The sequence below is a fragment of the Rhincodon typus genome, chromosome 40 (assembly GCF_021869965.1).
Source record: "Rhincodon typus isolate 14 chromosome 40, sRhiTyp1.1, whole genome shotgun sequence".
NCBI lineage: Eukaryota > Metazoa > Chordata > Chondrichthyes > Orectolobiformes > Rhincodontidae > Rhincodon > Rhincodon typus.
In genome coordinates, this window is record NC_063371.1 from 7,379,408 (window position 1) to 7,403,430 (window position 24,023).

General features: G+C 41.3%; 2 protein-coding genes and 1 long non-coding RNA gene across 8 annotated transcripts in view; 1 reads left to right on the forward strand and 2 right to left on the reverse strand.

Annotated features, from left to right (window-relative positions):
• LOC109938117 (gamma-glutamyl hydrolase) overlaps positions 1–24,023 on the reverse strand; it is a 40,140-nt gene that overhangs the window by 10,139 nt on the left and 5,978 nt on the right. For 4 of the 6 annotated variants that reach the window (XR_007265817.1, XR_007265819.1, XR_007265818.1 and 1 more), the window contains exons 1-4: positions 8,905–9,025; positions 4,972–5,086; positions 3,895–3,945; positions 2,663–2,747 (exon numbers count right to left, since the gene is read on the reverse strand). Coding sequence is in view for 3 of the 6 variants with exons in the window: in XM_020536582.2 (XP_020392171.1) it covers positions 2,663–2,747; positions 3,895–3,945; positions 4,972–5,086; positions 8,905–8,995 (342 nt within the window). In the remaining 3 variants the exon portion in view is untranslated. Of the gene's footprint in view, positions 1–2,662; positions 2,748–3,894; positions 3,946–4,971; positions 5,087–8,904; positions 9,026–24,023 lie in introns of those variants that run through there. The other 2 variants (XM_048618530.1, XM_048618529.1) reach the window with 1 other exon arrangement.
• LOC109938116 (inositol 1,4,5-trisphosphate receptor-interacting protein-like) lies at positions 9,235–23,856 on the forward strand. Its single transcript, XM_020536581.2, has 3 exons — positions 9,235–9,332; positions 10,705–10,774; positions 16,455–23,856. Exons 2-3 carry the CDS (start codon positions 10,740–10,742, stop codon positions 18,070–18,072), a joined length of 1,653 nt encoding a protein of 550 aa, XP_020392170.2. The 5' UTR covers positions 9,235–9,332; positions 10,705–10,739; the 3' UTR covers positions 18,073–23,856.
• Positions 11,524–16,465, reverse strand: LOC125487333. Its single transcript, XR_007265820.1, has 3 exons — positions 16,352–16,465; positions 14,101–14,352; positions 11,524–13,219 (listed from the first exon to the last, which is right to left on the reverse strand). It is a non-coding gene; the product is annotated as an uncharacterized LOC125487333 (long non-coding RNA).

A 24,023-nucleotide genomic window follows, 5' to 3' on the forward strand; every position in this document is an offset into this window, starting at 1 on the left:
CTGTTACTGCTGTCCTAACAACAAATTCCATTTGTCTATCATCTCTGTGCTCACTTACTTGTACTGGAAACCAGTGGAGGAAAGTCACTTTAATCCTCATTCATCCTTTCCTTCAATCTACTCTAGCTCTGTAACTCTCCAAAATCTCTGCATTTCTCGAATTCTGACCTCTTGGGCACTGTGATTTTAATTGCTCCAATAGTGGTGGCCATATTGTCGGATGCCTTGGCCCCATGCTCTGAGTTGCTGACCTGAACTTCTTCGCACTCTACCCCTTATTCCTCTCTTTGGATACTCCTTCAAATGTACTTGTGCTCAAATATTTTGTTCTATTTTCCAGTTCCACTTGTGTGTCTTTTTTTAGTGTCTTTTTTTCTTAAAAATAATATCTACTGATAAACTGTTGTTCTCAGGACAGCAGATTAAGACTCTAGAATTCTCCAGAAAGCATGGAACATCAAGTCATTGCATCAGATACGGTCACTGACCTCATTTCATCTGGTGATCTTACCTCCATACCTCCAAGTCAATAGTGCCCCAGCCCCGCAGAGCTCTCTTCTACCTCCTTCCAAAAATCCACAAATTGGACTGCCCGGGCAGACCCATTGTTTCTGCCTCCTCCTTCCCCAAAGAACTCATCGCTTCCTACCTTGACTCGATCTTTTCTCCCCTGGTCCAGTACCTGCCCACTTACATCCATGATTCCTTTGATGCTTTATGCCAGTTTTGGAATTTCCAATTTGCAGCCTCCAAACCGTCTTCTTTTTACCATGGTCGTGCAATCACTTTACATGTCCATCCCTCACCAGGATGGTCACGGGGCTCTCTCCTTCTTCCAGGAGCAAAAGCCTGAATTGTCCTCACTCACCACCACCCTCCTCCGCTTGGCTGGGCTCGTCCTCACCCTCAACAATTTCTCTTTTAACTCCTCTCATTTTCTTCAGGTCAGGGGGTGGCCACATGGTCGCACATGGCCCCATTTATGCCTGTCTCTTCGTGGGGTACATGGAATATTCCTAGTTCCAGTCCTATTCCGGCCCCCACCCACAACTCTTTCTCAGATATATCAATGGTATCATCGGTGCTTTTTCTGTTTCATCCAGAATTAGAAAAGTTCATCGATTATGTTCCACTTTTCACCCCGCCCTTACTTTCACCTGGTCTATATCTGACTCCTCCCTTCCTTGACATCTCTGCTTCTATTTCTAGGGATAGATTGGCCACTAAATCCACAATAAACCCATGACCCTGACAGCTACCTGGACTATATATTTTTGTACCCTGCTTCATGTAAAGACTCCTTCCATTCTGTCAGTTCGTCAGTCTTTGTTACATCTGTTTCCATGAAGCCAACTTCAACAAGACAGCCTCCAAAATGTCCACCTTCTTCCTCAACCAAGGATTCCCCAGCGCTGTTGTCGACAGGGCTCTCAACTGGGTTCGACCCATCTCCTGCACTTCTGCCCTCACTCCTCTCTTCCCTCCTGCAACAGCAAAAGGGTCCCCCTTGTCCTTACCAGCATCCACATCCAAATGATCATCAGCCATCATTTCCACCACTTCCAGCGAGAAACCACCACAAGACACATATTCCCCTCCCCTCCATCGTCTGCCTTCCTCAGGGACTATTCCCTTGAGGATACCCTGGGTCCACTCTTCCTTCATGCCCAACCACGCCCCCACAGCCCCATGGCACTTTTCGCTGCAACCAAAGGTGAACACTTGCCCATTTACCTTCTCCCTCGTCAGTATCCCAGGGCCCAAACATACCTTCCAAGTGAAGCAGCACTTCACCTGCATTTCACACAAACTCGTCTCCTGCATTCACTGCTCACAATGTGGTCTCCTCTACATTGAGGAAACAAAGCGTAGACTGGGTGACCGCTTTGCGGAACATCTGCGTTCTGCCCGCAAAAGAGACCCTGAGCTTCCAGATGTTGGTTCCTGGCCAACATCTTTGTCGCAGGCTTGTTGCAGTGTTCCAGCAAAGCTCAGTGCAAGCTGGAAGAAGAACACCTCATTTTCCGCTTGGGGAGGCTGTAGCCCTCTGGACTCAACTCTCCCATGTTCTAGCTCCCAACCCCACACACTAGGGCTTGTGACCACAGTCTGCTATTACATACAACCCATTGTCAGCCACTAACAGTCTTCATTAACAACTATTCACTTTCCTGACCAGATCGTTATCCACTCCGTTATCTGTCCACTTTTGTCTGTCCTACTGTTCTTTTCTCTCTTTGGGCTCTATCCCTACCTATCGTCTACTCCTTAAACCCTCCCACCACCATATCTTCTGCATATAAACCAACAATTTCCTAGCTACTGTCAATTCTGAGGAAGGGTCACTGGACTCAAAACGTTAACTCTGATTTCTCTTCACAGATGCCGCCAGACCTGCTGAGCTTTTCCAGCAACTTCTACTTTTGCTCCAGAAAGCAGGACCAGATTAAAATGAAGCAACTTGCTGCATCTTGCCACACCAAACAAAACCAATTACTGTGACAACATCCTCATGATAGACTTCATCAGCAGGCTAACAGCTGGGGAAAGCATGGTGAAGCATGATAGTAATTCACAATAGGAAGGGTTGGAGCAGTGGACAAATCCGCCATCATTTGGTGAAGGCTTTACTTCAGTAAAAGGACATGCTGTTTAGACCTACCTTTAATGCAAAGTTGTAAAATGTTTTTGCAACTTTGGCAAAGACAGATGTCTTCACATCAGATGATCCACCAGGAAAGAGAATGCTGGAGAAAGCAAAGGGGGAAATGGGTGATGCAACATTTGTTTCCTTTTTCAATGAAAATTGTTGAGGAGCAATGTCCATCCCTTTACATGGTACAATTCTATGGATGTGTTTGAGGCTGGGTGTTCTTACTTCTCAGAGTAATAAGATTTATAAAATTAAATGTAGATATTCACAGAAATATGAATTTGAGCGTGAGCCATGGTTATTAGGCGTAACTCTCACGTCTGGAGTCAGAAGCTTCTAGGTTTAAGGTCGATTTCACCAGAGACTTTAGCACATATTCTGGATTAACATTCCAGTGCAATGCTGAAGGAATACTGACTGGATGAGACATTAAACCGAGTTCTAGCCCTCCACTCAAAATAGGTATAAAAGACTCCGAGCCATAACCTTAAAGCAAAACAGATCACTTCAGGTGTCCTACTCAATACTAATCCCACAACTGATATGGGAAGAATCCATAGTTTAAAGCCACAAATGCTGATAAACAAAGATAACTACCACTATATCTAATAGGTAAACGAAGAGAAATGTCTCCACTCAGAGTGGTTCAAATGTGGACTCGCACAGACAGTCATATCTTAGACATTTACCAAAAGGAACCAGCTTAGTCACAAGAGAAAAGAGAAAATATGCTGAAAGCTCAAGTTAGGTAAATGGAATAGAGACTTGGATGAAGGTGAAACAGCCAGTTCTGTACTGCATATGAAAGTAGGTCTGAGACTTGACAGTGACTGACAGTACAGTATCTTTGAAGTTATTTTTCTTTCGCTAACCTTGGGCACAGATGCCATATGAAGCACTTTACTGCAGAGGACTAACAGCACAGACTTTCTGCTTTGTAAATTCAAAGGTTTTACCATGACGATGACTATCTGTTCAAAGGAGGGAAACAAAAACACAGAAAACGGCTCAGAATTGTAATGGATTACAGTGTGATTGCAAGCTTATTGTACCAAAACATAACTGAAGTTGTTAATGACAGATTGTGGATTACAGAAAAATGAAGGCATAGGAACTTCTTTGGTGATGATTTAGGTCATAACTAATTGACACAATGGCAGTCTCTGTCCTCAAATTAAATCCAGCAGTCCATATCTGTCAGCCTCAACACTTGTAACCAGTTCAAATTGTTATTTACTTACCCATTGATTGAATAAAAAATCTTTTCATATTCGTCATTTGTCAAATTCAACCTGCATTTAAAACCAAACAAAATGCATTTCAGTTTGAATATTTGAAAGCTGACACAAAAGCATCTGTCTGACCCCACATCTCCAATTTTACAATGACAGCATCCCATGTCTTAGACTTGCAATACTAAACATCTGCTAAAATTATACTTATTGCTGAAATACACAGTTTTGCCTTTTTCTCCCTTTTCTGAAGGCATGAGCTCGTGAGCATATTGTTTCTTTACTAACGTATAGGAAAGTTCAAAGGTAAATACTGGACCAGAGGTCCAGATGAATGATCCAAAGACATAAGTTCATATCCCAGTATGGCAACAAGAGACTCATCTCAATTAACCTGGAAATCAGGATCTGCAATAATGAAGCTAAAGCAATGGTGTCTTAAAAACTTACAAAGGTCCTTTTGGGAAAGAAATATGATCTCTTTATGCAGTCTGGTCTACATATGACAAACATACAACCGTGTGGTTGACTGTTTGCTGCCGTCTGAAACAACCTGGTAGTTCAGAGTTGTATTCAAGAAGGTAGCTCTCAATTGCATTTTGAGGACAAGTAGGGATGGGCAATAAAGGCTGGCTTTGTCAATGATGTCCATATCCTGTGATTAAATTCAGAGAAGTGTTCGGCAGGCTTCAGTCTATTAAATGCTTTTCCAGAAAGCATAGTAATGAATGGCACTTCGAAAACTTGAAAGCTTCTTAAAATTCCTCACAACTAATGGAGCATATATTTAAATGCAGTCATTCTTATGTGAAGAATGGCAATTTCCCCTGTATTAGTTCAAGGGAATGGGGTACCCTTATTATTGCTCAGTCTGAGAATAGACATATATTTACGAAATAGGAATTATAATCCTTGGCTCTACAACATGCCTATATTAAATATTACAATGAACATAGCATCTCCAAGGAATTTCAGGTGCTGTTGGGTTGGTCTGATCCACCAGGTGACTGGGCTGTGACTCATCCAATTCTACCCTGATCGCACTGTATAATCACCATTACAGCTATAAAAGAGTATGAATTTTACCTGACTGGTACCACTCTGCAGCCAGCCGACTCCAGATACTTAACATAGGGTGCAGCAATGTAATATTTCCCATACGGAAGAAGATCTGGATCAAATGTTTCCTGGACCAATATGCCTGAGGGACGCAAATAAGATCAAATTTAAGCAAGATAAATGTTGTGCAATGAAAGAGTTAGTCATTTACTCTTTAAACTTTCTCCCTTCCCCTTCATCTACAAGTTTCCCATTACAGTTCTGTAGGCAGCATCTGACATAAAGATATGCAGATAAAATAAATTCCTCATGGTGCAAAATGATTATTCAGAGAACACAACAGAAGAAACAACAGGTGGAGACTAGAGGATCCCTTGTGCCCGGTCTACTATTCAGTGTGACCACTGATGACTTTCTGTCTAAACTCCATTTTCCTGCCAGCTCCCCGTATCCTTGAATTCCCCAAATGACTAAAACTCTGTCTATGTCAGCTTTAATTCTCCATGATGAAAATCTGTAACTTTCTGAAGGAGACAGTGTCCAAAGTTCACCCCATTTGGGTGAAGATATTGGTCTAAAGTCAGTCCTAAACATCAGGCCCCTGATCAGAGACTGTACCCCCATGCTCTAGAATCATCAGCCCATGGAAACAGTTACTCAGTGTCAACCATTGCCAAGCCCCTTCAGAATCGTGTCTGTTTCAGTTAACTGATCTCTTACTGTTCTGGATTCAAGAAAACATTTGTCCAACTCTCATCTCAAATCCTTCAACCAAGAAATGCAGTGAACCTTTCGTGAACTACCTCCAGTCCAACTATATCACTTTACCGAAACGATAAAGCACAGAGCTCAAGAAAGCTACAGAAAAAAAGAATGTGATGTGCAGTTAGGTGGCATATCCAGTTCTATGTTTCGAACTGTGAACAAATGTTTTTAAATGAAGGTGACAGGAAAGAAATGCATCCTAAATGGTAAGATTTTGAATGAAGTAGACTGGCAAAGCAACTTCAGTGTGCAGATGTACAAGTCCTTAAAGGCAGCTTGTTGCCATTGTCATAAATTTGCATTTGTAAATCCATTTTCTCCACACCCTTCTGAATTTCTGTCTTCAGGTGATGGTTCCACTCATGCTCTTCAACACAAAATATACATTTATCATGCATTTTTACATTCTACTTTTCTATGGTATCCTCAAGTTTTGGATTTCTCCTCACTGTCTCACACTTCCTGCTTTTGTCATTTGCAAATTTTAATGTTGCAATACTCACATTAAAATTATACTTTCTCTCAACCAAGAAAAACACAACTCCAGCCTAACAATTGTAACGAGCTCCCTGTCAACCAACTCAATTAATACTTCTTAAAGCTGACAACTTCATTCCTTCACTTATACTTTACGATGTGTCAGTGGTAAAGCAAGATGATGTTTGTGAATGTGGTAGCAGTCAAGTGTGCTGCTTTGTCCTGGACAATGTCAAGCTTCTTCAGTGTTTTTTGGAGCTGCATTCACAGAGGCAAGTGGGGAATGTTCTGTCACGCTCCTGACTTGTGACTTGCAGATGAAGGACAAGTTTCGGGAAATCAGTTCCTTGCCATGGGACTCCTTACCTCTGACCTTCTCTTGTAGTCACTCAGTTTTTATGGCTAGTCCAATGCAGCTTTTGGATGTTGATATTTGGTTTTATTTTATTTATTGTCACATGTATTTTGTAACAAAATACCGTTGCCACGACCGAGCTCCTCAACAGGAGTTAAGTAAAATAAAAAAAAAGAGAAAAATAAACAGAACAAAAAAAAACAAAAAGAAAAAAGTCAATGAGTCCCAGGCTCAGAAGCCCTCTTACCAAAAGTGGCGGCCTCAGTGATAGTAATGCCAATGCATGTCATGGAACAATGATGTGAGTCTGTTTTGTTGGAGATGGTCATTTCCCAGCACTTACGTGGCACAAATGGTGCCCAGGTCTTGTTGGATTTGGATGTGACCTGCTTCAGCATCTGACGAATCGAACATGGTATTGACCATTAGCTCCTCCTACAAGCCGAAGTCCCCACCTGCTTCAAGAAGGCCACCATCCCCACACCCAAGAAAACACATGAAGTGTCTGTTAATGACTACCATCCAGTGGCTATGACTTCAACAATCATGAAGTGCTTCGATAGGCTGGTCATGGCCCACATCAACTCCATTCTCCCAACCTGCCTCGGTCTCCTACAGTTTGCCCACCGACATAGGCATATCCCTCGCCCTGCACTCATCCCTGGAACATCTGGACAATAAAGACACCTACGTCAGACTCCTGCTCATTGAAGGCAGAGCTGTAGTCAATGCCATTGTCTCCTCCAGACTGATCTCAAAACTGCTTGACCTTGGTCTCGGCTCCGCCCTCTGCAACTGGATCCTCAGCTAACTGACCCATAGGCCGCAGTCAGTGAGATAAGTAACTGCACCTCCTCCACAATATCACTCAACATTGGAGACCACCCCCACAAAGGATGTGTCTTCAGTCCCTGACTCTACTCCCTGTACACCTACGATTGTGTTGCCAAATTCTGAAAGAATGCCATCTGCAAGTTCAGTGACAACACCACTGTAGTGGGACGGATAAGTAACAACGACGACTCAAAATACAGAAGGAAATGACGTGGTGCAATGAAAATAATCTATCTCTCAATATCAGCAAAGCTAAAGAACTGATCATTGACTTCAGAAAGAAAGCAGAACACGCCCTAATCTACATCAACAGAACTGAAGAAGAGCATCAAGTTCCTCGGAGTGACAATAACTGACGACCTGTCCTGGACTTGCCACGTAAATGCAACAGTCAAGGAGGCACAACAAGCCTCTTCTTCCTCAGGTGGCTCAAGAAATTTGGCATGTCCAAAAGGTCCCTCACCAACGTCTACAGGTGCACCATTGAAAGCATACTGTCCGGGTGCATAATGGCCTGGTATGGCAACTGCTCTGCCCAGGACCGTAAGAAACTACAGAAGGTGGTGAGCACAGCCCAGACCGTCACAGAAGCCAACCTTACATCCATGGACTCTATTTACATGGCCCACTGTCGCAGAAAGGTGGCCAGCAAAGACCCAACCCACCCTGGTAATGACCTCCTACAACATCTTCAGTCAGGCAGAAGATACAGAAGGCTGAACACACGGCAGAAAGCAGATTCACGAACAGTTCCTTTCCAGCCATTATCAGACTGTTGAATGGAATCTAGCCTCAAAACACGTAAGCTGCAATGTAGCTTGTATGCTTGTAAGTCTTTTTGATCTGTACATCCTTTGCTTGGTGTGATCTGCCCTACTGCTTGTAAACAAAGCTTTTCACTGTATTTCAGTACACGTGACAAAAAAAAATCAAAATCAACTGAGCAATCATCAGCAAAAATCCCCACTTCTGACCTTGTAATGGAGAGAAGGTCATTGATGAAGCAGCAGAAGATGGTCAGACCTGGGACATCACCCAGAAGAATTCCAGCTGGGAGGTTTGGAGCTGACACAACAGACCTCCGATAGCCACAATCATATAAGTTAGGGCCGTTTTGTTGAGAAAATCTGAGTTTCAGCTTTTTTCGTCATACTCCCTCTTCAGTGACAGAACACAAAGCGAGAACCGTTTTGGTGACGCTCTCAACTAAAACTGTCCATAGAAAAGAGGAAGGGTCACCGGACCCGAGACGTTAACTCTGATCTTGTTTTCACATACGCTGCCAGACCTGCTGAGCTTTTCCAGCAACTTCTGTTTTTAATTCATTGAAAAGACGCTGTCTCGGAGAGAGAGAACTAACACAAACGAAAAACACAGGTCCTGTCAGGAGTAACTCCAGTTAGTTCTTAAAAAGAATGGAGATGTGCGTACTAACTGTGGGCGAAAGAGGAACTTAGCAAGTAATTTTAAAAATCTGAACAGCGAAGGGAAGCTGTTAGCCGACTATCGGCTGGATATTCAAGACTTACCAACAATGGGTCTCTGGTTGAGGTCGAATGAGTGCAGCCCGGGCAAAACGCAGCAGGCGAACAGGAGCAGTTCCAGCACAGTCATCGCCATGGTGATCTTCCTGACTGGGAAGCCCGGAAGCGGCTGACATTCTGCAGGAGGCGGTCGATGCGAACAAGGGAAGTGAGTGGCTGTTCGCCTTGCCTCGCTGGCCGTAATAGTGCTGCTTGTGGGGCCAGGTTAAACCGGGGATCCCTGAACTTGTTTGGGGAGCCAGCTAGCTGCCTTGGCTAGTGGCGTCACAGGGGAAGGTATTGTCCCGCCTCAGCGTTATGAGCACAGGCAGAGGAGGCACTTCCTAGACATGGTAGCCTAAACTAAGCAGCGCCGCCCGTGCAGCGAGGCCCCAGCACCATGTGAAGCGGGCTCGGGGGCCACAAGTGACCAGGTAAGAGCTGGCCTGGCTTCCACCGCGACTGCGGCTTCCTCCGGTTCAACAGCAACTGCATACGACCAAATTGCAAACACCCCCCTCCGAGTTAGTACCCTCCTGCTTGTAGTTGAAGTGAAAGTTTGTCTTACTTTCATTTTCCTCTTCAGAACCATCCTACCCTCGCACTCCAGACACATCGCCTTTTGAACAACTGTTATGTTCGACCAGGCCCACAGTCAACGGGAGCTGGGGTTGGGGTCTTCACCTCTTTCACGCCCAGTGTAATTCAAATTCATTCTTCAGCACTTTTCCTCGTTTCAGGTTATCAGACCTGGAGATTAGCAGCAGTTTTCATTGTGTATTTCGTTGACGTCCATTCGTCACATCCAGCCAATTGCGAATCCAGATGTAACTAATTAATTCTAATCCACAGACTATTTTTGTCTTGGACATGGAATCTCAGTGGTCATTTGCACAGTATATATTGTTTTCATCTCTCTGTCTTGGTAAAATGGTGAGAAGTAAAACAAGAGTGTGACTGCTACTTGATTTAGGTTTTTCTTTTGAGATTCCTGACTAGTAGTGGACATTTCACGAAAAGTATTTGCGAACTGCGTGGAGCTGCATCAACGATTGTATGTTGGGTTTTAAAATTGCAATACCTCTGGGTAAAATCAGGAATATAGCGACAGTGTGACCATGAATTTCACCGATATTCTGGTGAGAATCTGAGCAAGGATGATAAACGGTTGTGGATGATGCTGGCAGAAGTTCCCACTCTCATCTTCACCAATTTATTTCCCGCCACCTTTTCAGCTTTTCACTCCTCATGTCATCATCTTTGTAAATTTTCGACTGTTTGCAAAATGACCTTAAAATAAGTCTCCCTCACTCTGCCTTTATCTTCAGCTTTTTTTTGAAATGTAGTTTATCAACAATGTCCATCCTTTTTAAGGATACAAAGCTGATATCATAGCTTAATCAACAGTCTACTTTTCTGACAATCAAATGATTCCAAGTCTTGTACTCCTAAACCCCACAATGTCAATAGTGGGGGATTCAGTGTGTGGTATTGACATTGAATGTCTAAGGGCAATTTCTCCTGTTGGAGATAGAAATCAACTAACTGTAACTTGTGCAAAATAAGGGGGGAGCCCAGCACATGAATACAAAAGATAAGGTTGAAGCATTTGCAATGATCTTCTTCCAGATGTACCAAATAGATGATCCATCTTGGCCTCAAGTGGAGGTCCCCAGCATCACAGAGGCCAGTTTTAATTCACTCCATTCACAATTCAACTCACTCCATGTTACATGAAGAAATGGCTGAAGGCATGGGATACTGCAAAGGCTATGGACCCTGACAATATTTGTGCTTGTGTTTCAGAACTTGCCACATCCCGAGCCCAGCTATTCCAGTAGATGGCATCTACCTGGGGATGTGGAAAATTATCCAGGTACGTCCTGTATACACACAAGCCAAATCTAAACTGGCCGTAAACTACCCTGTCAGCCGACTTTGGATTGACAGTGATCAAAGGGGGCGTTAACAGCAATATAAAGCAGCACCTGCTTTGTAGTAACTGGCTCACTGATTATCAGTTTGGGTTCTGCCAGGGCCACGCAACTCCTGACCTCGTTACAGCCTTGTTTAAAATATGGACTAAAGAGCTGAATTCCACATGAGGGAACAATGACATCAAGTTCACATTTGACCCTGTGACATTAGAGTTAATGGGAATCCAGGGAAACACTCATTGCTGCTTGAAGTGAGACCCAGCACAAAGCAAGATAGTTGTGGTTGTTGAACGTCAGTCATCTTGGCTCCAGGACATCTCAACAGGAACTCCTCAGGGTGATTCATTGGTCCAACCATCTTCAGCTGCTTAATCAATGATCTTCAGACAATCATCAGGTCAGAAGTTGGGATGTTCGCCAATGATTGCACAAAATTCAGCTCCATTCACAAGTCCTTAGATCCTGAAGCATATCCAAATGCAACACGACTGGACAATATCCAGACTTGGGTTGGCATGTGACAAATAACACTTGCACCATGCAAGTGCCAGCCCCTGACCATCTCCAACAAGCTAGAATCTAATCAGTGCTCCTTGACAGGCATTGAAATTCATTTACCACTTCTAAGTTCTTTGAGAGGCAGAATGTCTTTTTCATTTGAAGGCAGCATTCCATTAGTGGTGAACGACATTCCTGTTGGGCATTATATTTTTGTGTTTTGTTTCTATTTTTATACTCTTGAAGATCATTGTAGTGTGAAACTAACTTCATATCCTGCTCAAACTTGTAGCAGTATGTCACACTGTGTGTACTGGAGCGTACATGTCTTAATACACAGGCCCCTGTTCCATGAAGCCAAAAAGAACATGTACACACATTGTGTATATTTCAACTCAACAAAATAGATGATATCCATCCTCTGGTTCATTTCTCATGGCAACATTTTGACCAATCAGAGTCAACCTGCCTGCTTTAAAATGTAAACAAAGCTTCGCTGTTAACCTTCATCATCACAAGCTGGTGCATTCTTCATGGTAATACATCTACCAATCAAAGTGCATATGCCAACCAATCAGAGCTCCCTTTCATACAGTATAAATGATGTTTTCTTTTTTATTTGGTATTTCTTGTAAATTGTACAAATGAATGCAAGCTAATAAACTTTGACAAAATGTGTCTTTTTCCAGCAGTGCTAAATTTCTGTAGTACCAAAATACTAGAAATGAACATCATAATACAACAAAGAACTGTGGATGCTGGAAATTTGAAATAAAAACATAAACTGCTCGAGAAACTCAGCGGGCCTGACAGTGTCTGTGGAGAGAAAGCAAAGTTAATTTTTTGACTCCAGTTCTGAAAATGGATCGCTCGACTCAATATCACATCTACTTTCTCCCTACACAAACGCTGCCGAACCTGCTGAGTTTTTCCAACAATTTCTCTTTTTGTTTGTGATGAACATATTGTTTTGGATAGAATTAGCAACCTTGCACATGGATAGGATACCCCAATTGAATGTTTTCCACTCAAAAATTTTTAGGAAGCTAGGACCTGTTTTACACAAGTCCCTTTCCTGTATCTTGAACAGTTTATTGGAGTCTGGGTTTGCTCAACTGGAAGGAGGTGAATATAGTCTGAAGAATTTAAAAGATGGTTGCAGCTATTGGCTAATTTGTTCTATATCATGTCGGATGCTAGAGACAATCAAAATATGACCATTTGGATAGAGGGGGAATATCAGGTACAGCCAATGTAGCTCCAAAAATACAAGGTCTCATCTTATAATTTTGATTTTATATTTTGTCAAATCACCAAGCTAATAGATATCTATGGAGATTTCTAAAATCTTCTCACTCAAAAAGGGCAATGTAAAAGTCTTTGGTATTCTTAGCAATATTTTGCACTGGTCTGGAATTTGCTTGGAGTTCAAAGTCTTTGCTGTGTCATGGGAGTGCATTGGCACAGTTGTTCATTGTTTTTAATGAGTTAAATGTAGATGATGGGGAGATTTGTAAATTTGGTAAAATTATTGGAAGAGCAAAGGCTACTTAAGGCAGATCAGTAAATGCTTGTTTTTGAGGGAACGACACTGTCCAATTGAACTCCCTCCCTTGGAAAAACTCAGCAGAACTGCTTGTTCAATTGGTCTTGAAATGTTAACTTTTTCTGTCTCCACAGATGTTGCCAGACCTTCTGAGTTTGTCCAGCATTTTCTGTGTTTGTTTCAGATTTCCAGCATCTGCAGTATTTTGCTTCTAATTTTTTCTTCATTCTTTCCTCGACATCCAAATTTTTCCCTCTTGAAATACTTCTCACCATTGAATGGTGTTCATGACTCTGCTGCGATCATCTGTCCAGGCAGTGCATTCCCAATCACAGCAACTCTGTGTCAAAAAAACAAAGTTTTATATAACCTATATATTCACATAACTTTGATTTATTTTTGCCAATCACTTTATATCTGTGTCCACTGGTTTCCTGATCTTTTTACCATTGAAGATGGTTACTTATTCTTGCAAAACCATTGATTTTGAATTCCTTAACAAATCACCTCTTAACCCGTCTGCACCAAGAGGATCAACTTCAGCTTTTCTAGTCTGCCCACAATGCAAATCTCTCATCCCTTGTACTGCTGTTACCACACAGAGACAGACAGCCAAATCAAGTCAGCCTTCCTACCTCTTTATTCACAATGCAGTAAAGTTAAAACATTTGAAGAACCTCAAAACTGACCCTAATATTTTCAACCCAGACCCATTGGTTTTGAAAAACCAATCTAAAACTCTGTGAATAATTAATTATAGACATTGGGTTTGTAGGTCAAACAAAAAACTTAAATATTTATTAATAATAGTGACTTTAGCACAGCAAAATTAAACAACATTATAATTTAATTGATATCTGATTTAAGTCCAAAAACCTTTGTTTTCAGCGCCATTCACACAAAAGACAGACAAACCAAACATAGTTAAAGAATAAGTAAAAGATAATAACAAAACTGGTCAGATTACTTCAGTGGTTTTCACAACACGTTGTTGCTTAGGCATATATGATTGTTTGTTGTTTGATTTTAAGATGATGTTGACCAGTGCCATGTTTCGACTTCACTTTGAGGAAGTCAGTACTACTTATAACTTTGTTTCTGTTCTCTGAATGTGTTACAGCTGATAATGGGAGGTTAGGCAGGGAGCTTTCAAATTTTCATGCTGTAATATCAACAGCCAAACCTCTTTGCAAAAAATCCAGTTCAGATTCTTGCCCTTACCTCTGTTTTACCATCATGTTCCTTTGCACACTTGCTAGCACTAATTTCCAGGTAATGACCTCGTTAATAGCCACACGTCTGCTATCCGGTTAAACATAGTGCTGTCCCCAGTGTTGTGAAGAATCTGTAAAATCCTTTTGATCAAGAACCAATCTGCAATTAACTTTTAGGTCTAGTCTCTGTTCTTTTGTTTTTGGCTTCTCACTGTCGAAAGGACATTTTCAGCTCTCAGTTCATAGCTCCAAACCAAAACTGATAAAAGAAAAAATGAAAATCGTGAAAAATCAGTGCGGGTTCTAACACCATGTTGTTAGATCTCTTCCTTACCCTCTTATAGCCCTTGACATGTTTCCTAAAGTTTGGTATCCAGACCAAGCATAATACTGCAGCTTGGGCCTAACCAGGCCTTACGAAATTTTATAATTTCTTTCTTTTGTGTTCTATTCATCCATGAATAGTCACAGATCCCACACGCTTTTATATCAGTTTTGTGAATTTTTGCTGTCATCTTGAGATTTATCTGCGGAATTCCTCGGATCTCACTGTTCCTGCATCCCCATTAAAATCGTACATATCACCTCCCTTACAAAATTCTTTGCAACAGATGGTGAATATACCGAGGTTTAGAGGATTTGATGAGACTATGTTGTGCTTGTCTGGTCACATTGTTTCAACTAAATAAATTGGGGAGGACCAGGAGTTAAAATCTGAAGTTGTATAAGGACAGAATTATGATGGATATTGAGGCAGTTCTTTTTCCAAAGAATAATTTTGAGAATAGGAGTTGGGAAATCATGTTGAGGTTGTACAGGACATTGGTGAGGTCTCTTCTGGAATGCTGTGCCCAATTGTGGTCACCCTGTTATAGGAAGGATATTAATAAGCTGGAGAGGATTCAGAAGAGATTTACAGGATGTTGCTGGATATGGAAGGTTTGAGTTATAAAAAAAAGCTGGATAGGCTGGGATTTTTTTCACTAGAGCGTAGGAGGTCGAGAGGTGACCTTCCAGAAGATTATAAAAAGATGAGGGGTGAGAGGAGAGAGATTTTAAAAAAGACATGAGGGGCAAAGATTTTACACAGAGGGTGGTTCGTGTGTGGAATGAATGCCTGGAGGAAGGGGTGGATGTGGGTACAATTACAACATTTAAAAGACACTTGGATAAGTACAAGAATAAGAAAGGTTTGGAGGGATATGAGCAGGAGCAGGCAGGTGAAACTAGTTTAGATTGGGATTATGTTTGGCCTGGACTGATTGGATTGAAGGGTCTGTTTTTCCATGTTGTATGACTCTGTAACTCCTTTTGGGTTTGTTGAATCTTTCCAGCTGGGACAGCTTTTACTTCCTACCAAGTCACTGTGTAATACTAATTAGAGTAATGTGGTCTCCCAGATTAGTTGTGATAACTTGGAGGTGGAGGGGGCAGAAGAAACGAGGAAATTTCCTCATAGTTAACTTGTGTTTTCCATTGCTTTTTCCAAGCATTTCTCTGGCTTTTAGTGGTGTGGGGGATGCACTGCCATTGTTTGGGGCAGGCTAGACAGACCACTGTTCATATACCTGCTGTCTAACTGGTGATGCTGCTTGTCGGGTTTTGCCTCCTGCTTCCTCGATCTTCAGTGCAACATTTATTGTCTATTTTATTCATGGTTCCCTTGTCAGGTCTCTTCTCTTTGCTGTCTTATTCCTTGATATTCTGTCCCCGACTTGCTTTCACCACGCTACATTCTCCTGGTTTTTGAATCAACTTTCACATACCAAACCTAGCCCATCTTGTCCCTTGCCCAGAATTTACAATTGTGGAGCTCCAAACCACCCAAGGTGATTCAGTCCTATCCGAGTTCTATGTGTCAAATCTTGCTATTTTCTCATGACAACTGATATCTTTCTGAAATTTTATGTTAAAGCCCTGCACTGCAATTATTAGAGACCCAGTGTTTAATTAAAAACCAGCAGTCCAGAACAATCCACTCTACTGCATGTCCAAAAGTTGCATAGGTCATTTGTGGTTTTCGAGCAGTTAATTTTTAATGGATGGCTGTGTGCCAACTATTTCTGACTCTGTATGCCTGGCAGGTAAGGTTCTAAACTTTTTGTGCAAGCTCTTAACATAACACCATCAGTGCCCCACATTCATTAACTACTACCAATTATCAACTTCCACGAGACAGCTTGAAGCAGTTACAAGATAGGAAAGGAAGCTGTGTGTATTACAAAGTAGTGAAGAGGATGAATTATTGTATGACTTACAAGGCCTCTCAATGGGGCTTCAGCCTCTGAAAGACGTACAAACGTAGTTCATGCTGTAAATTCCACGTCCTCTGAAAATCTGTTCTCTGCTTCTTGTTTATAGGATGCCAGCACTATTCGGGCTTTTCAGTGTGTGCCTCCTGGTGATCACGGGAAGTTTGTACCACCCCCGCCTCCTGAGTGATGAAGTTGAGAGTGAAGAGGTTCAGTCAAGGATGAAGGAGCAGGAGAGCAAGTATAAGCTGGAGATGGAGCGGCTCCAGAAAGAAGTGGATGAAAAGAATGATCCTGAGCAGGAAATGAAGGTCAATACATTGGTAAAAACAGAAAACTCAACACAGATTGATTGGAACACCTGGAACATTCTCTTGATGGTCACAATTCTGTTCTTGGAACTGTGGAGACAGGACACGTGGCCACATACACCACAAGACTATAACAGTGAAGAAGAGGAGGAAGGAGAGAAGGAAAATGAATTTCCTCAAAGAATTTACAGCAACATTTTGAATATTCCTGACAAATGTGTTTTGGATCAGTTTTACAACACGTGTATTCAGAACGTGAGCCAAGAGCCAATGCAGACGTGCGAATTTGTAGAGAGCTTTGTAGACAACCTGTTGGAAGCCTGTAGGAATATTTGCCAGTGGGATTCTGAGCTGATCCTTGAAGATTGTGTTGGCATTGGTAGTCAGTTTGAGAAATGGGGCTGCAAGACACCCTCGGTATATGATATTTTGGTTCCAATTTTTCTTCAGGATGGATATTGCTTTAAACCCGAGATCTGTTGCTGTGACCTCCCACCTGATAAGCAAAGTTATGGCCGGATTGTTATGGTAACACCTGGAAGTACTGACTTGGGTTGCCTGTGTAAAAGTACTGAACTCGAGGGTGATGTTCTTTGTCTTATTCACAGTAAAAGGTTTGAAGCTGATGTTCGTGCAAATTGCCTGGCTTCCATCGTGTGTTCCGAGTGGTATTTGGACTACAAGAAAGTTCTAAAATGGTTCAGGGTTGCACTAGCAAAATCCTGGAACAAAGTTTGTCATAAGTATGACTTTGACCTTTCTTTCCACAATATTACGGGTTGCTGTGGATTAAAAGTCCAGTATCAGTCTGGACGAAACATCTATATTAAAGCCTTTCCTGCTGTGCGGCTGAAGGATTCAGACGTCTATCTCGTATCACGCTTTCCTGATTACACCAAGAACACAGTGCCATCTACTACCTACTGGCACATATCCTGTGCTGTCTGCGAGTACAGATTTCTGAAAATCATGGCAAAAAGCGTTCCCAAAAACAGTTGTCACCTCAAATGCCTTCAAATATTGATCTTTCTAACTGAAAAGCTGCGCAGCTCTCCAGACCAGCGGAACATTCTTGGGTCCTACTTTTTTAAGACTGTCCTTATGCATCTGTTGTTAAGTCAGCCATATTCAAACTGGCATGAGTGTCACCTGGAACATCGGCTCAGAGACATTTTGAAGTATCTTGGAAAATGCTTGGATGAGAAACGGCTCTATCGATTTATGATTGGAAATCAAACATTTCCTAAGCAAATGGGAATTCCAGAAATGCTTCTATATGCAGAGCCTATAAACCTCTTCCGGTCCTTTGTAACACAGCGTGACTCTTACGGTCAGGCACTTATGGAATATCAGAAAATATTAAGGGACATGGGTCCGTTAATGATGGAATGCATTAAAGATAATACAGTCAGCTGACTGAAAACAGAGCCTTTGCTCCTAGGTCGGGAGCAGAATTATTTAACAGATATGTAATATTTACATTTCCACTCAGAGTACATTTAATAGATGTTATTTACATGGCACTCATTTCTCTTCTTTAATACATGGACACATTTCTGATGCCATTTTATTGTTAAATGTTCTCCCCAAATCAAAATGGTTGTGTGTTTTTACTGGCAGATACTTCAGCTCTCCACTTTGACTTCCAATCCTGATAATGCACTCAGAATGTCTATAAGGACATCCTGAAATTGCAAATTTGTTGCAAGTAGCTGTACACTGAGGATGTTCACATGTGACAGTGGACGACTGAATTGACCTCGAAATTCTGAATGGGATGAGTAGGCAGTGGCCAGTCCAGTCCTTGCAAAAGGATTTGGAAAGGGGTAAATTCAGTCAGAAGTCAGTCCCAGTGTATTCTGTTACAGTGATGAGGGGTAGATATTTTCAAAATTTAAACAAAACCAACAACTGAGTTAAACTCATTACTGAGCAAAATTAACAGTCCAAACTTGCTCTGTGGCCATGTTGAAATACTAATGCAGTGATTAAGAGTTCATCATGTATGTGCTATAAAATCCTCACATTAGTATCATTAATCAAGTCCTTTATTTGATGCTGGGCTCTTATCACACACCTCATAAAACATCACTGTAAAGATATGAACAAAAAAATCATGTTTATTCCCTCTGGCCAAGTCTTAAGGATGTTGTTGATAATTGCAGAGTTTGACCGCTTGTTTTTTCTCATTGAATTTCACAGTTCTGCACTTTGTGTTTTTTTGTTGTGAGCCTAATGGTGCATTTTTAAACAAAACTGATATTTGTGCAAGGGCATAACAAGGATTTTAAAAGGATCTTTTCAACTATTGTTCCACCTTTTTTTAAAAACATGAGAGTTCAATGGATGTGTGCCCTGTGGGATGGTAATAAGCTGAGACCTCAGATCTGCAGTGCAATTCCTTATTTGGAGAAATGGTGGTGGACTGGCTTTAACTGGAAGCCCGAGTCCAGCCTTTGGTTGAACAATACTATGTACTTGGGTAAGCTCTGCTGAACCTCTAATTCCTGGAAGAAATATTAAAGTAGTTGTAATTATGATCACTAATTTCTGTCACCTCCAGCATGTTGCCATCTTTATTGTTCCCTGACTGTGCTCCTTCTGCTTTTGCTCTTCTAACTCACATACTTGTTTCCCCAATGCATTTAAATGAAAATTCACCTTAATCTTGGAAAACTTTAAAAATGTGCATTTTTTTAAACCTTTCTATTCCTTTTACAAGTTAGCAATGTTTAAGAAATAATGAATTAATCAACAACATCATTGTTACTCTTTTCAACTTGGCCTTGGACATTTATCCATGGTCATTTTTTAAAATGCAGTGTTCCACCCTAATGTGTACAATAGGGTGCTTTCTAGTCCTCTGTACACTGTATTTTACAATGAATAAACCTGTTATAGCTTCGAACAGAGTTCGCAATTCCTTCTAAGCACACAATTTGGAATGTATCAGTTCCCACAGTCTCAGCAATCTATAGTCACAGGATTGAAGCAATTAATCTGGAGTCAGTTATATGTTTTCCGAATAATAATCAGTCATCTGTTACTCATTGCAGGTGTGGTTGACATATGGAATCAATGCATTTTATTACGTTTGATAATCAGACAGGTTTGAGCATAAATGGCCATTTGTTTGACTGTGTCCCTGCCAAAGTTAGGATAAAAAAGTATCTACACCAAACTTTACCTGCGTACCTATTTCCTTGTTGATCATTGACTAGACTTGCATTTCTGAATTTTTCTCAACCAACTCCATGACACATCTAAAAATAGAAGGAAGTAGCTTCACCACATTCTGCTGGCAGCCTAACATGTATATCTGAGTTCTGGTACATCATGTTCACATAGATGATTATAGAGTAATACAGCACAGAAACAGCATCTTCAGTGTAACTTGTCCATACCGACCAAGTTTCCTAAACTGAACTAGTTCCACTTGCCTATGTTTGGCCCATGTCTCTCTAAACTACTTCTGAGGAAGTGGACCTGAAATGTTAACTCTGATTTCTCTCCACAGATGCTAAAAGACCTGCTGAGCTTTTTCCAGTGGTTTCTGTTTTGGTTTCTGTTTTAGTTTCTGATTTCCAGCAGCTGCAGTTCATTTGGTTTTTATTCTATTTAAACCTTGGCTGTTCGCACACCTGGCCAAACGTCTTTTAAATGTTGTAAATGTACTTGCCTCTAGTTAAGGACCCCAAATAATTGTCCACTTATCCAGATGACATTCAAATATTTTGGAGACCAGTTAGAAATGTCCTGAGAGCTATTTAATATTTTCAAAACATGTATCATGAGTCTTATCAAAGGTGTGGTTTAAAAAGGTCAAAAATTACAATAGTAACTGAGTAATATCTTGATTTGTATAAAGTAGCATAACAAGAATGGAGGGCTGAATACACACTCCAACTGTTGTACATAAATTGCTGCACAAAAGGCAAAACACGAGGTGAATTTTGTATTTTAGTTAAATTGGAAGTAAATTCAAATAAATTGAATGGACTCAGCAGAGTTTCAGATCAGCAGTTAGACATTTTGACCATAAAGGGACATATTTGCACCTAACCAGCAACTGTCAATTGTTTGGTATCTAACTTAAGTTGGGTAACAGCTGGCACAAAAGGAAGATGATGGTGGTTGTTGGAGGTCTAACATCATGGCTGCAACACTTCTGCAGGAACTTCTTAGGGTAGGTATTTTTCTTGACCTTGCTCAGACATGTTATGACACACATCTGGAGCAGATGGCTTGAACTTCTTGGCTCAGAGGAAGGGACATTATCGCTGTAGCACAATAACTAATTTCTCAGGGTAGTGTCCATGTTCCAACCATCTTCATCTGCTTCATCAATGAACCTCCTTCCATCATAAGGTTCGATGTAGGGATGTTCCATGGATGGTTGCATAACTTTGAGCACCATTCGCCAGAACTCTCATACTGAAGCAGTCCATGTCCAAATGCAGCAACAGCAAGACAAGTGACAAGTCAGTCATATCACCCAAGCGATGCCCATCTCCAAAGAGAATCTAGCCCTCACTCCTTAACATTCAATGGCATTATCATCACCCCATCCCCACAGTCAAAATCCTGGGTTTCTCAGCGACCAAAAAGCGAACCGGACTAATTGTTGTGAGCAATATCTGCCAGCACTAGCCATTGGATCAAGGAATAGGAAACACAGGCAGTCATCAACTTTCTTGTGACAAACACGGACTGTTGAAAGGCAGGGTTTAAACAGTCACACTGTGAGTGCTCCTCATGAAACAAGTGCCCCCTGCTTGACCTGAAATGTGTAGCCAACTTCGACTGTGGTCTTTGAACAAATACAAAGAGACAGAAACAATGCTGCATGTAAGTAAGAAGCATTTCTTCAAAGTGGCAGATGAATTACCTCAAACTCAGAAAATGAGACTATTGCTCGGTTTTTGGGATTTGCACTTGCTATGTAAATAAAAGACCTATCCTGTGACACTTTGGTAATGTCTGGTAATGTCACATAAATGAAGAAAGACTTGTTGGAGCTAATGGACTCTCATGCAATTTTACTCAGCAAAATTTGAACATGTCATGTTTTGTAACAGTTATGTGTATATGTAAATATTTTTCAAACCATTATATCACTTGTATTTGAGGAACAAATATTTTTTAAAACACTTCTTTATTCTGCTTTTTCCACAACCTTCAATGGGACTCCCATGTCTGAAATTATCAGGTCATATTCAAAGCTCATGTATTTCAATGCTTTCTGTCCTTTGTTTTGCTCCTCAAGACTACAAGTAGCATCTGATTTTTGTTTCTTCGCAAATGCAAACAGAAAGTCACATGCAAAACTGTCTCCCTTCCACATTGTGCCTGTCCACCCTTTTGACAATTTCTGTTCAAATATGCATTTGCTTGTTGTGAGACTCAGTGCCTTTTCTGAAATAATAAATAGTAATAATAGATGATGCCGATTGGTATTGTCACTAGACAATTAATCCAGAGACACAGGTAATGTCTTGAGAACAAGGGTTCGAATCCCATCATGACAGATGGTTAAACTTATTCAATGAAAAAAATCTCTGTAATTAAGAGTGTAATGATGACCATGAAAACATTGATGATTGTCAGGAAAAAAAGCCCATCTCATGCCCTTCAGAGACGGAAATCTGCCATCATTACTTGTTCTGGCCAGTATCTACAAAAATGTGGTCAACAATTAACTGCCCTCTGGGCACTTAGGGATGGGAAATCAATGCTTGCCAAGCCCGTGATGCCCACATCCTTTAATAAAAAAGATATCAAGTTGCCTCAGTGTCAGTGAACAAAAAACAAGTTTTTTTAATCGACAAGACTGACAAAGACCTTAATCAATCTTAAATAATACTTCCAATGTTTACCACAGATGCTGTGGGATATTGCCTGTGGCATTTCACCCAATGGGCACAGGTCCTAGAGGAGCATGGTTCCTCAATCTCACGCGCAGCCTCTACACCAAAATGCATTTTCACAAATCACCACCAGAGAACGCCAGTGCAAAACAGATAGAATGCTGCAGTGTGCAAACTGCTAATTTTTAACTCCAGCGTTAACATCACAGACCAGAAATTAACTTGTGGGATACAGTCAATTCAGAATAATTCATGGAAAGCAGCACTCACTGCGGACTGAAAATAGTTACTTTTCTACACTTTGACACTTTTCTACATGTAAGACACTACAGATACAAGGATCATGTCATAGTGATAACAATTTTAAAAAATGCTTTTTGATTACTGCGTAAGCTATTTTTGAAACTTAGCAGTGAAATGTGTTCAGTCCTCTGCTAATTTCAACTTGAAGCTGTTCGTAAGGACTTGAGAATGATGTCCCATGGGAATGTTTCCAGGATTTTGGAGCAGAGTGGAAGAAGTGTTTTTTTTTTGTTTGCTTTTGCGGTTCACAGAATGTAAAGTCTTTTAACAGGGTAAATTGAAGCCCTGGATTGGGGGCCCAGCATAAAGCAAAGAGTGCCATCACAGCAAAATCATAAGTTCATTCGTTGGTAATAGCTGCTGCTTTGACTATCTATTGTAAATTATTTTCAGATTAAAGGTAAATAGGGGAAATATTTTACAGAATAAAATCAATGAGACCAGTAGCAAAGTTGTAGAAGAACAAACTGTCAACTAACTGAATAAAATAGGAAATGCAGACTCAGCTGATGTGTTGTATCTGCATGATGTGGGAGCTGATGGACCTCATTGCGAATCATCATGACCACATCTGTGACAAGTGTTGGTTGCTTTAGAAACTCTGGCTCAGGATTGATGAGCTGGAGTCTCAGCTGCAAACACTGTGACACGGTGGGGGGAGGAGTTATCCGAATACAATGGTCAGGAGGCACTCACTCACTCAGATTAATAACCTCGAATTTAGTCAGTGGTCTGGAATAGAAGGATGTGAGTGAGGCAAGTGGAGGGATCTAGGAGATAGTGCTGCAGGACCCTTGGCCTTTAAGCTTGTCTACAGGCTGAGATTCTTGCTGTTTGTGTTCACAAGAGTGGGGCTCTGGGGAAGATGAGCAAACTGACCACAGTGCCATGGTATATGAGAGAGTGGAGAAAAAACCAAAGTAGTTGTAATCAAGAAAGTATAGTCAGGGAATAAACACTGTTCTCTGTGATAACAAGGTGTAGAGCTGGATGAACACAGCAGACCCTTCGGGTCTAGGCCCGAAACGTCAGCCTTCCTGCTCCTCTGATGCTGCTTGGCCTGCTGTGTTCATCCAGCTCTACGCCTTGTTATCTCAGATTCTCCAGCATCTGCAGTTCCTACTATCACTGCTCTCTGTGGCCAGGATCAAATCTCCCAAAGGTTGTTCTGCCTGCCTGGTGCCTGGCTTCAAGGTA